Source organism: Nicotiana tabacum, chromosome 14, assembly GCF_000715075.1.
Source record: "Nicotiana tabacum cultivar K326 chromosome 14, ASM71507v2, whole genome shotgun sequence".
Classification (NCBI taxonomy): domain Eukaryota; kingdom Viridiplantae; phylum Streptophyta; class Magnoliopsida; order Solanales; family Solanaceae; genus Nicotiana; species Nicotiana tabacum.
Genome location: NC_134093.1, coordinates 80649022 through 80662159, shown reverse-complemented (window position 1 = coordinate 80662159; position 13138 = coordinate 80649022). Strand labels below are relative to the sequence as shown.

The 13138-nt window shown below is 41.0% G+C and overlaps 2 protein-coding genes across 2 annotated transcripts; one reads left to right on the top strand and one right to left on the bottom strand.

The window, feature by feature from the left end:
• LOC142169013 (uncharacterized) lies at positions 1-621 on the top strand. Its single transcript, XM_075230205.1, has one exon. It carries the CDS (start codon positions 1-3, stop codon positions 619-621), a length of 621 nt encoding a protein of 206 aa, XP_075086306.1.
• A 3300-nt stretch (positions 622-3921) lies between these two features.
• LOC142169012 (uncharacterized) lies at positions 3922-7033 on the bottom strand. Its single transcript, XM_075230204.1, has 7 exons — positions 6395-7033; positions 6191-6280; positions 6064-6127; positions 5753-5946; positions 5306-5539; positions 4622-5001; positions 3922-4471 (listed from the first exon to the last, which is right to left on the bottom strand). Exons 1-7 carry the CDS (start codon positions 7031-7033, stop codon positions 3922-3924), a joined length of 2151 nt encoding a protein of 716 aa, XP_075086305.1.
• Positions 7034-13138: the final 6105 nt, after the last annotated feature.

The window sequence follows — 13138 nt, the reverse complement described above, 5'->3', positions numbered from 1 at the left end:
ATGCCTAAATGGGCAGTTGAAATTAGCGAATTCGACATTGAGTACAAACCCAAGACTGCAATCAAGTCACAAGTTTTGGACGACTTCGTGACCGACTTCAGTCCGGGGTTAATGCCTTTGTCTGCTAAGGAAACAGCTCTGGTGTCGGGAATGACATCAGGAGTTTGGACTTTGTTTATGAACAAAGCTTCCAATGTAAAAGGGTCTGGTCTTGGGGTAGTTTTGATCACACCCTTGGGGGAGACCCTAAGACAGGCCATTAGGACTATACCGCTAAATAACAATAAAGACGAGTACGTGGCTTTGGTTGCAGGACTGGAACTAGATCGGGGACTAGGTTGCGAGGTCATTGAGGTAAAATGCGACTCCCAGCTGGTGGTAAACCAAGTGTATGTGATTTTCGACGCAAAGAAAGAGCGTATACAACATTATTTGAACAAGGTTCAAGCATTACTTGAACGATTCAGAGAATGGTCAATCGTCCATATTCCGAGGGAAGAAAAAGTGGAAGCAGATGCATTGGCTAATTTGGGGTCGTCCACGGAGATGAAAGGATCTGATTCCGGTACAGTCGTCCAACTGCTGCATTCGGGTTGGATGTGGACGGCTACTGCGAAGTAAATTCCACAAACTTAATTTGGGACTGGAGGAACGAGTTCATTGAATATCTCAGGCATGGTAAACTAATCAAAGGCCCAAAGTCGTCCCGGGAACACCAAAGCAACTCGTTACTACCTCATAGATGGGCAATTATACAGGAGATCGTTCAAAGGACCACTGGCTCGGTGTTTGGGGCCCTTAGAGACAGACTATGTGATGAGAGAGGTCAGGGTTGGATATTATTGGCCCCGGATGGAACATGACGCAAAGGCATTTATATAGAGATGCGACAAATGTCAACATCATGCACAATTGGTGCACCAACCAACAGAACTTTTGCATTCAGTGGTGTCTCCGTGGCCATTCATGAAATATGGGATGGACATAGTTGGACCTCTACCATCGGTCCCCGGAAATGTAAGATTTTTCTTGGTTTTAACTAATTATTTCACTAAATGGGTTGAAGCAGGTCCATACCAAAAGATCGGAGAATGCAAAGTAGTTGACTTTATATGGGACCACATAATCTGCCGATTTGGAATACCGAAGGAAATCGCATGTGACAACAGGTCGCAGTTCATAGGATCGAAAGTCACAAAGTTCTTGGAAGGGTTAAGGATTAAAAAAATCACTTCTTCGCCGTACCACCCGAGTGCTAACGGAAAAGGCAGAATCAACCAACAAGGTAATTATTCAAAACCTTAAAAAGAAGTTAGAAGATGCTAAGGGCAAGTGGCTCTATGAGCTATCAGGAGCACTATGGGCGTATCGGACAATGGCGAAGTCGAGCACGGGAGAAACACCCTTCTCTCTCATATACGGTTCGGAGGCTCTGATACCGGTGGAAGTGGGGGAGACAACTTTAAGGTTTTCCCGAGCAAATGAAGAGGCAAATAATGAAGCGTTGCTGGTGAAGCTGGACTTGCTTGAAGAACACCAGGACCTAGCATACGTGAGGATTGTGGCTCAAAAATAATGGATGGAAAGGTATTATAATCGCAGGGTGAATCTCCGTTATTTCAAAGTAGGAGATTTGGTCTTAAGGAAGGTTACTCAGATCACCCGAGAAGTCAACGCTGGGAAGTCAACACCGGGAAGTTGGGACCAACATGGGAAGGTCCTTACCGGGTTTCAGCTATCACCGGTAAAGGATCATATGAGTTGAAAAATCAAGATGGAGTCAAACTATCCAGCAATTGGACTGTGACTCACTTCAAAAGGTATTATTGCTGATGATTGCTGACGATACTGAAAGTATGTGCTGCACTCTTTTTTCCTTCGGCCAGTTTTTATCCCAATCGAATTTTTCTGGCAAGGTTTTTAATGAGGCAGCAACGAAAAGAATACTACGAAGGAAGCGTCATCGGCAAAGGCAAGACCTTTAATTATCAAGGCACTAAGATTCTAACACTAATGGTAAATAGCTATGTGGATGGTTAAAAATCTTTGGCTCGATGTAAAGCCCCGCCTTCCATTATTCAAAAAGATTATTTAACCATTCACAATTTATTTCCACCGCTGAAGCGACAGTATGTATAAAAGACTTCCAGTGTTCGAATTCTCATACTTTGCATTCGAACACTGGGGGAGCTACAATGCATGATACGACACCAAGAGTTCCACAAAAATCGGGGACTATAAGAATCGAGATCAATGTCTTGTCAGGACGGGGAACTGCATGATCATCCCCATAGAAATAAGTTGTACAAGTTAGCCACATATATTAGCAACTTTCTTTACTTAAGTAAGTGAATTTCTATGTACTTTTAAAGATAGAGGGAATAAAACAAAGTCCTTTTATTTTTATCTTTTTTTTAAGCAAATATACCACTTGCGTCGTACCCCAGTGGCTAAATTATATAAAATATAAAAACCAAAGTTTCCAAATTGCAAAGTCTGTCTGTCTAAATCTATGAAAGTATTAATAACTAACTATTACAAAAATTAATTTGAAGCATGAGGTGTTGTGCGTATCCATCAGCCGAGTGCAAAACTTCAAAGTATCACCTTCAAACGCTCTCACTAGGTGCCATGTTTTGCATTCCCAAGGAGTAGGCAAATGAGATTCTTCAACGACCATCGTCAAATTATGTATTTAACTTAACGATTGTCCATGCTTTGTTTTGGAGTTTAGTCCTTGCTAGTAGTGTGTTACTCGATGACTATCTGTCAGTAGCATCAGCTGACCTTTTTCTTTTTTGGAACCTTCGTGCATTGATTGCTTAATGACCCCACTAATAACCAACTACATGATGTTGCCTTCCAGATTTTCAAGCACTGGACCAACAGTGTACATGTAATGAGCAGCAAAGTGGCCTTCTCATTCAGCTGCATCGATGTTTAATCTAGAAATTTTCTCTTAGCAATCCTAATCCTTAGATTAGGAGTTTTTGACTTATCAATGTTGAGTATCCTCCTCCCCGCACTTGGCAAGTCAGTGAATGAGTTAAATGTAATAGTACCTGCAAAAGAGAAAGCTATGTTAGCAAAATAATCCGCCAGTGTGTTGTCCTCCTTTAGAACATGTTGAAAGAGCACATTGAATTGCTCCTTCATTCTCTTAATCCTCTTCACCGCCTTTACTATACACCATGGAGTTTCCCAATCTCCCTCTATGATTCTCTTCATTACCAGTGAATCTGTCTCTATGATCAAAGGGTGCAGCTGCTGATTAACACAAATGCCAATCCTTTTACAATTGCTTTTGCTTCTGCCACAATATTAGTAATCTCTCTTATCCTCTCTGCCTTAGCATGTGCCAAATCTCCACTACTGTTCCTCACACAGAAACCATAAGAGCTTGGTCCTGGATTGTCTTTTGAGGCACCATCGGTGCTATATTTGAACCATCCTTCATAAGGTGGCTCCCATGTTATTCTCTTTGTCATAACATAAGGTCTGTATCCTTCAAAAAATCTTATCATGTCTGGCCAAAGTAGAGGGATATTTGGCATGCAAGGATACCTAATCTTAGCTAGATTGTGTAGTGTCTTGTTAACCTCATGAATCACCTTGTTGTATGAAACTGTACCTCCATACTTCCTGGTGTTTCTCTTCTTCCAAATTTCCCAAGTGATCACTGCAGGGGTTGCCTGATATAAGGGCTTCAATTTGGGACAACATTCAAAATTCCACCTAGCTCGAATGACCTGATGAACCTGCATTAGATTATCAATTATACATGCTGCCTGTACTAATGTCTTCCACACTCTATTTGCTATTGGATTTAGTAGGAATAGGTGCTGATAGGAATCCTCTTGGGGTTGATCACAACACCAATATTTTGATACTACCATATAACCATTCCTTCTCCACAAGTCATCAGTAGGTATCTTGCCTTTCCATAATCTCCATAAAAAGAAAAATATTTTGAAATGGCAGCCCCTTGGTCCACAGCAGCTTGTATTCAGCATTTACATGTGCCCTGTGCCTCAAAATTTCCCAGGCAGTGGTTACTGAGAATCTGCCTGATGCTGTAGGCATCCATTTTGGTGTGTCCCAATAGTCATCACTGTTCTCAAAGTACACCTCCAGTCTTATGTGACTTGCAATTTCTGTTGGAAAATATTGTTCCAGCATTTGGTCATTCCAGGCATTTTCCTCTCTCAATTCATCTACTTCTTGACGTTCTTCATTGATATGAAATTCTGGGGGTATGACATTATACAATGCACCTAAACCAGTCCAATTCTCATGCCATATGTTTAAAGATTTACTCTTCATCTCCCATAATAATTCATGTTCTACTTCTTCCCTTGCCTCTAACATTTTTCTCCAAACATGTGAGCCTTGTTTAAATTGAACCACTGTAGGAAGTTCTTTCTTGCAATACTTATTCCACATGAAATTAGCCCATAGTAATTTATTAGACCTGAAGTTCCACCACAGTTTTGCAAATAATGCTTTTGCAATATCAATAAGAGACCTAAACCCCACTCCACCTTCCTCATTTGGCAGGCATAAGTTTTGCCATTTTGTCTAGTGTCTACTTCTTCCTTCATCCTTATTGCTCCAGAAAAACCTTGTAAATGTATTATGTAAGTGTTGTAGTACATTGGTAGGTGGATCAAGTACTGAGAGAATGTGAGTTGACATGCTTTGAAGTACACTGGAAATCAGAGTGGCTTTTCCTCCATAAGATAGAAGCTTACCCTTCCATGAATATAGTTTAGCCTTCACCTTCTGTGTAAGTTCATTGTAATACTCATTTATTCTTTTTGTATACAAAATGGGACAACCTAAATAAGTAAAAGGAAATTCACCCTTTGAGATGCCAGTGATGTCTGCTACTGTATTGATAAATGTTGCAGTAGTATTTAAATGCACATAGAATGAGCTCTTTTCTTTGTTAATTAACTGCCCAGATATATGCTCATACTTAGCCAAAACCTCAACTATCTTCTGTAATCAGTATTGATCAGCTGAAGCAAAAGATGATAGTGTCATCAACATAGGCTAGGTGGTTCAATGGATCGGTCCACTTTGGCATGCCATAACCCTTGAACAATTTGTCTTCAAATAGGTTATTCAAAGATCTGGACAATACCTCTGCTGAAAGAATGAATAGGGCTGGTGATAAAGGGTCCCCTTGTTTAACACCTCTTGTTGAGTGAAAGAAACCTGATGCTTGATCATTAATCAGAACTGAGTATCAGTTATTAGCAATTAGATTCCATATCAAATTGATTAATCATTCTGCAAATACAATCTTCCTCAGCACATGCATTAGGTATTTCCATGAAATCCTATCATATGCCTTTGCCATGTCAAGTTTGATCACTACATTGGCAGGTTTTCCCCTTAATCTTATGTCAGTGACAATCTCCTGAGTTAATAGAATGTTCTCAAAAATACGTTCCTTGACAAATCCTGATTGGTTGGTAGAGATCAAAGGAGGCAGAATCTTTTCCAACCTATTATGAAGTACTCCAGAGAACACCTTATTTATAAAATTGCTCAAACTTATAGGTCTTAGAACTGAGAAATTTTGGACCATTGATTTCTTTGGAAATAAAACAAGGTTTGTGTGTATTATAACCTTAGGTAAAGGTCTTCCTCCATAGAACTATTTCATCATGTTGTGTATATCTTCCCCTATAATCTCCCAGCATGTTTGAAAGAATATGCTAGTGAATCCATCAGGACCACTTACACTCTCACCACTCAATGAAGAAATAACTACCTTTACATCTTTTATTGTATGAGTTGTACATAGCTCTCTGTTCTGTTCAGCAGATACCATAGTAGGAACATTGTTCAATAGTTCAAAACTTATAGGCTCAACTTCTTGTGTGAATTGTTTCTGGAAGAATTCAACTGTAGCTTCAGCCATGAGATGTTGTGACTCTATCCATGCACCAGTATTATTCTATATTCTCTTCAGTTGTAGCTTCTGCCTTTTGCCATTGACATGGTTATGAAAAAATCCGGTATTTTCGTCCCCTTCTGCAAACCATGTCATACCTGCTTTCTGTTTCCAATACTGCTCCTCAATGCTCAGGTACTTCTTCAGTTCAGCTTGGGCCTTCTGAAGTATTATTCAATTCTCAATTGTTGGTTCTTCTTCAAAACATATTTCGTTCACTCTAACCACATCTTCTCTAATAGCCAGTTGCTTGAAAATATCTCCATATGTGAGCTTGCTCCATTTAGATAGTGTAATTTTAGTCCTCTTTAATTTCTGCTTGAACATTAATAAAGGATCACCAGTGAAGTCAGCCATCCAATTTTATCTAACCACCTCCATGAAGGAGTCATTTTTTGTCCAAAAGTTGAGGAATCTAAATGGTTTTACAAATTGCAAAACTTGATCACCACAACTCATCAGTAGTGGGGCATGGTCTGACCCTGTTCTAATGAGATGCTCCACTTCTATATTAGGAAATAATGTCTGGAAAGGTAGGTTAACAAATATTATATCCAGTCTTTTGAAAATGCATTCTACATTTGGCCTCCCATTCCACCAAATGAAGGGGCTGCCTTTATATCCAAGATCAAACAATCCACATGAGTTAACACAAGAAGCAAAATCTTCATATTCTGGTGGGTATACATGTAGTCCTCGTATCTTCTCCTCTTCACTAAGAACTATATTAAAATCTCCTCTAACTACCCAAGGCAGTTCCATGTCATTGGTAAGGTAATATAGATTGTCCCACAATTCTAATCTTTTCAGTGATGAACATTTTTCATATACAAAAGTCATTATAATGTATTTCCCAATATCCTGATGATACACCTTGATGGTGAGCTGCTGTTCAGTATCAATCACCAACTCCCATTCCACCATAGCATCAAAGAATAACCAAATTTTCCCATTGACATTTGATATTGCATCTTCCATACCTAATCTCCTCTTATAGTTCTGAATATACCTTGGCTTTGGAAATTGCTCCATAAGTGCAACAATGAAAAAACCATGTTTTCTTTGCATGTTTATGACTCTCTGATATGCCTGTTGAGTCTTAACAGACCTTATGTTCTATATTAAAGTTTTAATTATTATTTAGTCATTGAGGCTACCCTCTTGGGCAATATTCTTGTTGGCTGTAGAGCTTCTTTATTCTATTGTTTCTTACCTTTCTTAGCACATGTAGCTGAAACTCTAGGTGATAGATCTCTTTCTCTAGCAATAACTTTAAAGTTCCCAGCAGTAGACTCATCATCACCCTCATCTTCTTGTTGCTCTTGTTCCGCCATTGCATTTTGAATTTTCATAGGCAAGACCTTGTGTGTGATTATATCATGTAACACCTGCTCTGGAGATTTTAATGGTACATTGATCTGTATTTATATTGGATATCCAGTACTTGAAGCACATGCAATGGGCATTGTCTCAATTGTACCCGATTACCTTGGTAGTATAGCTTGATCAATATTATCATAAGCCCTCATTGTTGCCTCCTTTAACACCTCAGAAATCATCTCAATAACTCCCACATTTTCTTCCCTCGTTTGAAGATTGTATGTGGAACCCATCTTAGGAATTTCTGTAGTTGTCTGCACCTCAGTCTTGAGCTCTCTGTGCTCCATAGTCCCTACATTTTCCTGTAATATCATGATTTGTTGATCCTCTCCATCTAGGTCCTCACTGTTGTAGTCCGATTCTTCATTTTGAGTCTGATTGTGCCTGGAATAATCTTCCTCTAGTCTGGATAGAGAGAACTTGTTGAACTGGCATTGTTCTGTATGAAGTGTGAGTGATTCAAGGTCTTTTTTCCTACTTGTTGTTGCCTATGTGATAGTGAGATCTGATCCATGGTAGATACTGCTGATGGTACTACTAATGTTCCAGTTCTTGTTTCCTTGGCATGAGGTGAGAGTATAGCTTGGTCGCAATCTGCAGTTCTAGCAATTACCCCCTGTTTGTGAGATCTCAATGAAGGTGTTACTTGTGACTCTACTACTTGAGGGTGAGGTGAGGGTGCAAGCTGTGACATTGTATTAGCTTCTTTATCTGCTGATGCTGCCGTATTTGGTATTGTTCCTAGATTCTTTTGTGTCAAGCTAGTAGTTTCTGCATTTGTATTCAAATCTGCTGCTTCCCTTTGTCTTGTCAATTGTTTCCTTTTCTTTTGGCTCGGATTAGATTTAGACTTGTTTGCGAGTGGCTGTGTTCCTATGGATTCATTCTCTCGATCAATAATTGTCATGTGACCCTTCTCATGACCACTGGGGATCTGCAGTATGGAGTTACCAGATGTCATTACACTATCATGCATCACTAGGGGGACCTCCAATTCCTTTGGTTCCCCATCCCTTGCTGATGAAGGTTCACCCTGATCAGCCAACTTCCCTCTTTCAAATTCTATACACACGGGGTTGGGATTGGTAGTTGTATGATCTTCACCTATCTCCCCATTCTCCTGAACCACTGTAATATTATTTGGTGGATTAGATGCCATGTGTGTGGCCTGAGTGATCACTTGTGTCTGGTTTCTAGTTGTTGTGTTCACAGATTGCCTATTTTTTGGCTGTATGGTCTTAGCATTCACACCTTTGAAGTTCTTCCTCCTTTGGGTTTGCCATTGTTCATTGGAATGGTTATTCCTTTCTGCTTGTTGTGTTGCTATTTTCTGATGATGTCCTTTAGTGTGGTCCTTGATTAGGTTATGTGTGACCAATTTTTGCTTCTGATTTCTGTCCTTGTCCTGCATCTGCCCTGTTTGTATCTGTGGTTGCTGCATGTATGTGCTCCCATAATTGTTGTGGAGTTTCTAAGTATCTTTGTGAGCTGTTGTTTCAGTAACATCATTTTTCTTTCCCTCTTCCTCTCTTCTTTCAATTGATAAGAATCAGATTGTATGTCCAAGGTGTTTGCAGTATAGGCAGTAAGTTGGCAGATCCTCATACTCTACTTCAAGCCATTGACCATCGCCATTCTCATCTTGTTCTTCATCAAATCCAAGCCAGACATGATGAGGTCTTTGTTTTGACAGATCAATTTGTACCCTTACCTTTGCAACACTACCCCTAGTCTTCTGCATTGAGGCAAGATCAAGATGCAGAACCTTGCCAACTGGTAATAGCAACACTTTGAGGATATCCATGTAGTATAGGTGCCAGGGCAGTTCTGGTACTATCACCCAAGTTGGGACAATAGGTAAGTCTTCATTGGATTTAAAATTAGGAGCCCATGCTTGGAGTTGCATTCTCTACCCCTATATGAACATGAATTGTTTTGTCCAGATAGTAGAGTGATCATACTCATTGTCAAGGTCAATGTAGACAGTTCTAGCATTGAAATGAGCAATTTTCACTCCTCCTTTCAGTTTTGTTTGTGCAATAAAGCTTCTCCTAATCTGTTCCATCCTTGGCATAGTGTGAAAGAACTTCCCTATGATCGTGTATTGATACCTTCTAGCCAACGTGATCATGTAATCCTTCCTGGTGAATATGATTGCTGGTTGGCCTTGTTTAGTGGTGATCTTGGGTGGGGTAAAGCGAATTGGTGTCATCTTACCAAGTAGTTTAGCTCTTAATTTGGTAGCTAAGGAATGTATAACAGTGGGTGGTGGTGGTGCTGGATTGCTGGGTGGTTTTTTGAGCTGTGAGCTGAAATCTATTGGTGTTGGGTTTAGGTTGGGAGTAACTGGAGTATTGATTATTGTTAGCTTTTGGTTTTGTGAAGTTTGCTTGTCAAAGTTGGATGATATCTTTGAAAAATTGGTGAGGTTAGGTGATTCAGCAGCTGGAAGGGTCTGTGGGGCATTTCTGTGTAACTGGTCTTTCCTTGCAGGTTTCTTTTGCACTTGTGCAAGAGGAGTAGTATTTTGATCGCTCACCAGTGCATTTGTAACTGTGTGGCTTGGCTTTGTTGAACTTTGCTGATGGTGCACTAGTATAGGAATGCTCTGACTGTTCTTCTTTGCTCCATATTGCTCCTGCATTTGGGACGCAGTTGCCTTATCAGGCAGTTCACTATGCCTTGATAACAGGCCCACTGATGAAGTAGGCACCAAATGAGCACCATTTTTTGTTGGGTTTCTGTGGGAATCTCATTTACGACTACCTTCAATATCATGTTGACAAGCATGTCCATCGATTTTCTCCTTGAAATTATTGATGTAGTTCTCTGTGGCATTTCGCCGAGCAGCTGGTATTTGTGAATTTTCAGCAGCACTTTCTGGTATTGTTGTTATTTTCTGTTCCTCGAAGTGGCCTTTGGGCAATTCAGTACCAATCCCTGCATCATTACCGATCGATTGACATTGGCCTTGGCCAATTTGAGCTTCTGGGAATACACTCTCAATCAACTGGTGAATTTCTAGGCATTTAAGTTGGTTGAGGCTCTCTGTAGCTATGGTGCGAGCCTCCAAATTATCATGTGGGTATTGATGTTGATCTGGAGAAGTATTTCCAGTATTTGGTATTGGTTGATTTAATATTGAATCGAACGAAGTAGTTGTTGGACTGCCCATGCGATTTGGTGCTGCAGTGACTCCAATCCCATTTTGCGAATCTATTGCTGTTGGGGAGATGTTTGCAGTAGGTTTTTGCTGGGGTTGCTGCATTATCAAGTTGGGTGTTTCTTGGTGGTTGTCTGGTGGCTTTCCACCACCGGACGAAGGATCAGTAGCCATGGACAAGAGACGACGTTACTATAGTTATCAGTCGCCTTGACCTTAGGAAGATTGGACCGGGTTTGGGTTTAGTTTTTTTATTTTTATTTTTATCTTATTTCTTGTCCAATTGATGAGTTAATTTTATCATTTGAAAGTTAACAAAAACTTCAAATGCTTGTGCCGGAATGAATATGAGATATTTTTTTCAAGAGCACCGTAAACATAAGGGCCCTCTCTTATGAAAATCTCACAGTAAAGGGTGAATTTCGAAAGTGGTTATGTCCAGAATCAAAAGTTATCGGATGAGGAAATATACCCAAAGCTTTATCAACTAAACGGAAAAAGGATATTTTTACACAACACTTAAGCAAAAAATTCTTTTATTAAAGTGCCAAACTCAATAAAAGTTTTGGCATAATTACAAAAGATAAAAAAAGATAAAAAATGATAAAAAAAAAAAAGAAAAATTATACATTATTAATTGCCGCCAGAACCCGAAGGGGGAGAAGGGTCTACGTTTCCCCCGGTAGAAGAAGGCGGATCCACTACCAGTTCGGGGCCTTCATATTCTTCAGTCTCCCCTTCGGTTCCCGAATACTCGGAAGTAGTATTCGAAGAGTCAGTTGCACTGGACCGAGCAAGAAGATTTTCATGAGCAGTTAACTTTAGTTCGCGGGCCTTGGCAATGCAATCATCAATATCGGCAATGCCTATTTTTGCCTCTTCCAAGGTCTTCCTCTTCATATGATATATAACATAGGTTTTCTCGAAGACGAAGGAAGTTTCCTGATCCTGGAGTTTTGCTCGGAGTTTATCAATTTTGGCCTGGAGCTCCTCTTTTTCAGCCTTCATTGCGCTGAGTCAGGAATCAAGTCTCAACATTGGTAGTTGAGTGAAGCCGGTTTTGCTCCATGGACCCCTTAAGCCTCTCTTCCATTCTGGCCTTCTTCTCCTCGGTAGCATTGGACTCCTCGGTTTTGGAGCATAAGTTGGCGTTGAAGTTATTAATTTGTTCCTCGAAGGCAGACTTGCTCTCGATAGCGGCGATCACAGCATCATGATGTTCGGCTGATTTTTCCTTAGCCTCTTGAATCTTTTCATGTAATTGGGCAGATTCTTGGCTGTGGGCTAATCTATCTTGCTCGGTTTGTTGTAACTGAGCTTCGAGCTCGCTCATCTGTTCAACTTTAGCCTCCAACACTAGGAGGCATGTGGCAAGTCGGTTCCTCTGAGCCAAAAGTTGATCTCGCTCGGAAGCAAGTCCTTGTTTATCTAGAATCAATCTTTGAAGACTCTCAAAAGCAAGTAGGTTAGCCTAAAAAGGTTAAAGTTAAAGTTATCATGGCAACATATAAACGGTAAAAGAAGATAGAAGGGAATTAGGATGATACCTGTGCCACACTGTGCATGCTGTTGTTTATCAGGCACTCCCTAAAAAGGGAGCCCATCTTCTTCCAATCCTTCTTCAAAGCCAACGGCCTTAGATAATTAGCAAGCTCCACCGGCTTGGATAAAATATAACACTCTTTCGAAACCGAAAGTGTGGCCCTTCGCCTCCCTCGAGGATTTTGAGAAGTGGTTGAGTAGTTGTTCCCCAAGTTCCCGTGGTCGGGAGACCAAGGGGAGAATCATTCCTTTCATGAGCAACTGGTACCGGTGGAGGTGATGCAGTTAGTGCTGGTGGCGAAGAAGCAGTGGGTGTTGATGGGTATGGAGTCATTAGTGTGGAAGGAGAAGAAGCAGCTGTGGCAGAAGGAGTGTTGGTTGTTATTTGCTCAGTGATTGGGGGCAAAAGAGACTCAGGGTCCGAACTCCTTGGACCGGAGACAACAATAGGGCTAGGTAAGCAAGAATCAGCATTCTCAACCAGGTCCATGTCACCCCAGAGTGCCTGAATCTCCTCTTTTGGTGGGTTTTGGAACTCTCCGACTGAGCATCCGGTTGAGCTGATGAAGATCTCCTTTGAAGGGAAGCCTCTTCATCGCTGGCTTCTCCTTCGTCATCGAAGACCACTGTGACTGTGGCCGACTCGGTTGGTGTTTTCTTTATTCTCTTCTCCTGAGTCCCAGCCGAGGAAGAACATCTTCACTTCGATTTCTTGTCCGTGGACTGGGGACTCCAAGAGAAAGCACCTTCACCGGAGGCTTGGGAAGTTCCACGAGCCCTACTTCGGGCAATGGCATTTTGTAACACCCTCCTGGCCTCCTCGGGGTTATCTAGGGCGTCGACTTCGGGGCATGTGATGGAACCCCTCGGAATCCCTGCATAAGGCAAAAATGGAGTTATCAATTTATTCATGAGATTTCTGTGTAGGATAAAAGAAAGAAGGACTTTCGCTTAGCATGGTGCTTGTCCTTCCACCCGTATTTAGGAGACATTTCCTTTCACCGTCAGGATTCTGGCGTTATAATGTCTAGAATTTACTGAACCCCTCGGTCCAGACCTTGACCCCGTGGTGGTTCCCAGTAGATAGC

Bases quoted from the DNA above. Each gene is read 5' to 3' on its own strand.
- LOC142169013 (XM_075230205.1), top strand. From the start codon at position 1: ATGCCTAAATGGGCAGTTGAAATTAGCGAATTCGACATTGAGTACAAA.
- LOC142169012 (XM_075230204.1), bottom strand. From the start codon at position 7,033: ATGCAAAGAAAACATGGTTTTTTCATTGTTGCACTTATGGAGCAATTT. The intron at 6,281-6,394 runs GTAAAACCATTT...ATGTTCAAGCAG, and splicing joins GTGATCAAGTTTTGCAATTT to AAATTAAAGAGGACTAAAAT. The intron at 5,002-5,305 runs GTATTTGCAGAA...TACTGATTACAG, and splicing joins TGCATGTGCTGAGGAAGATT to AAGATAGTTGAGGTTTTGGC.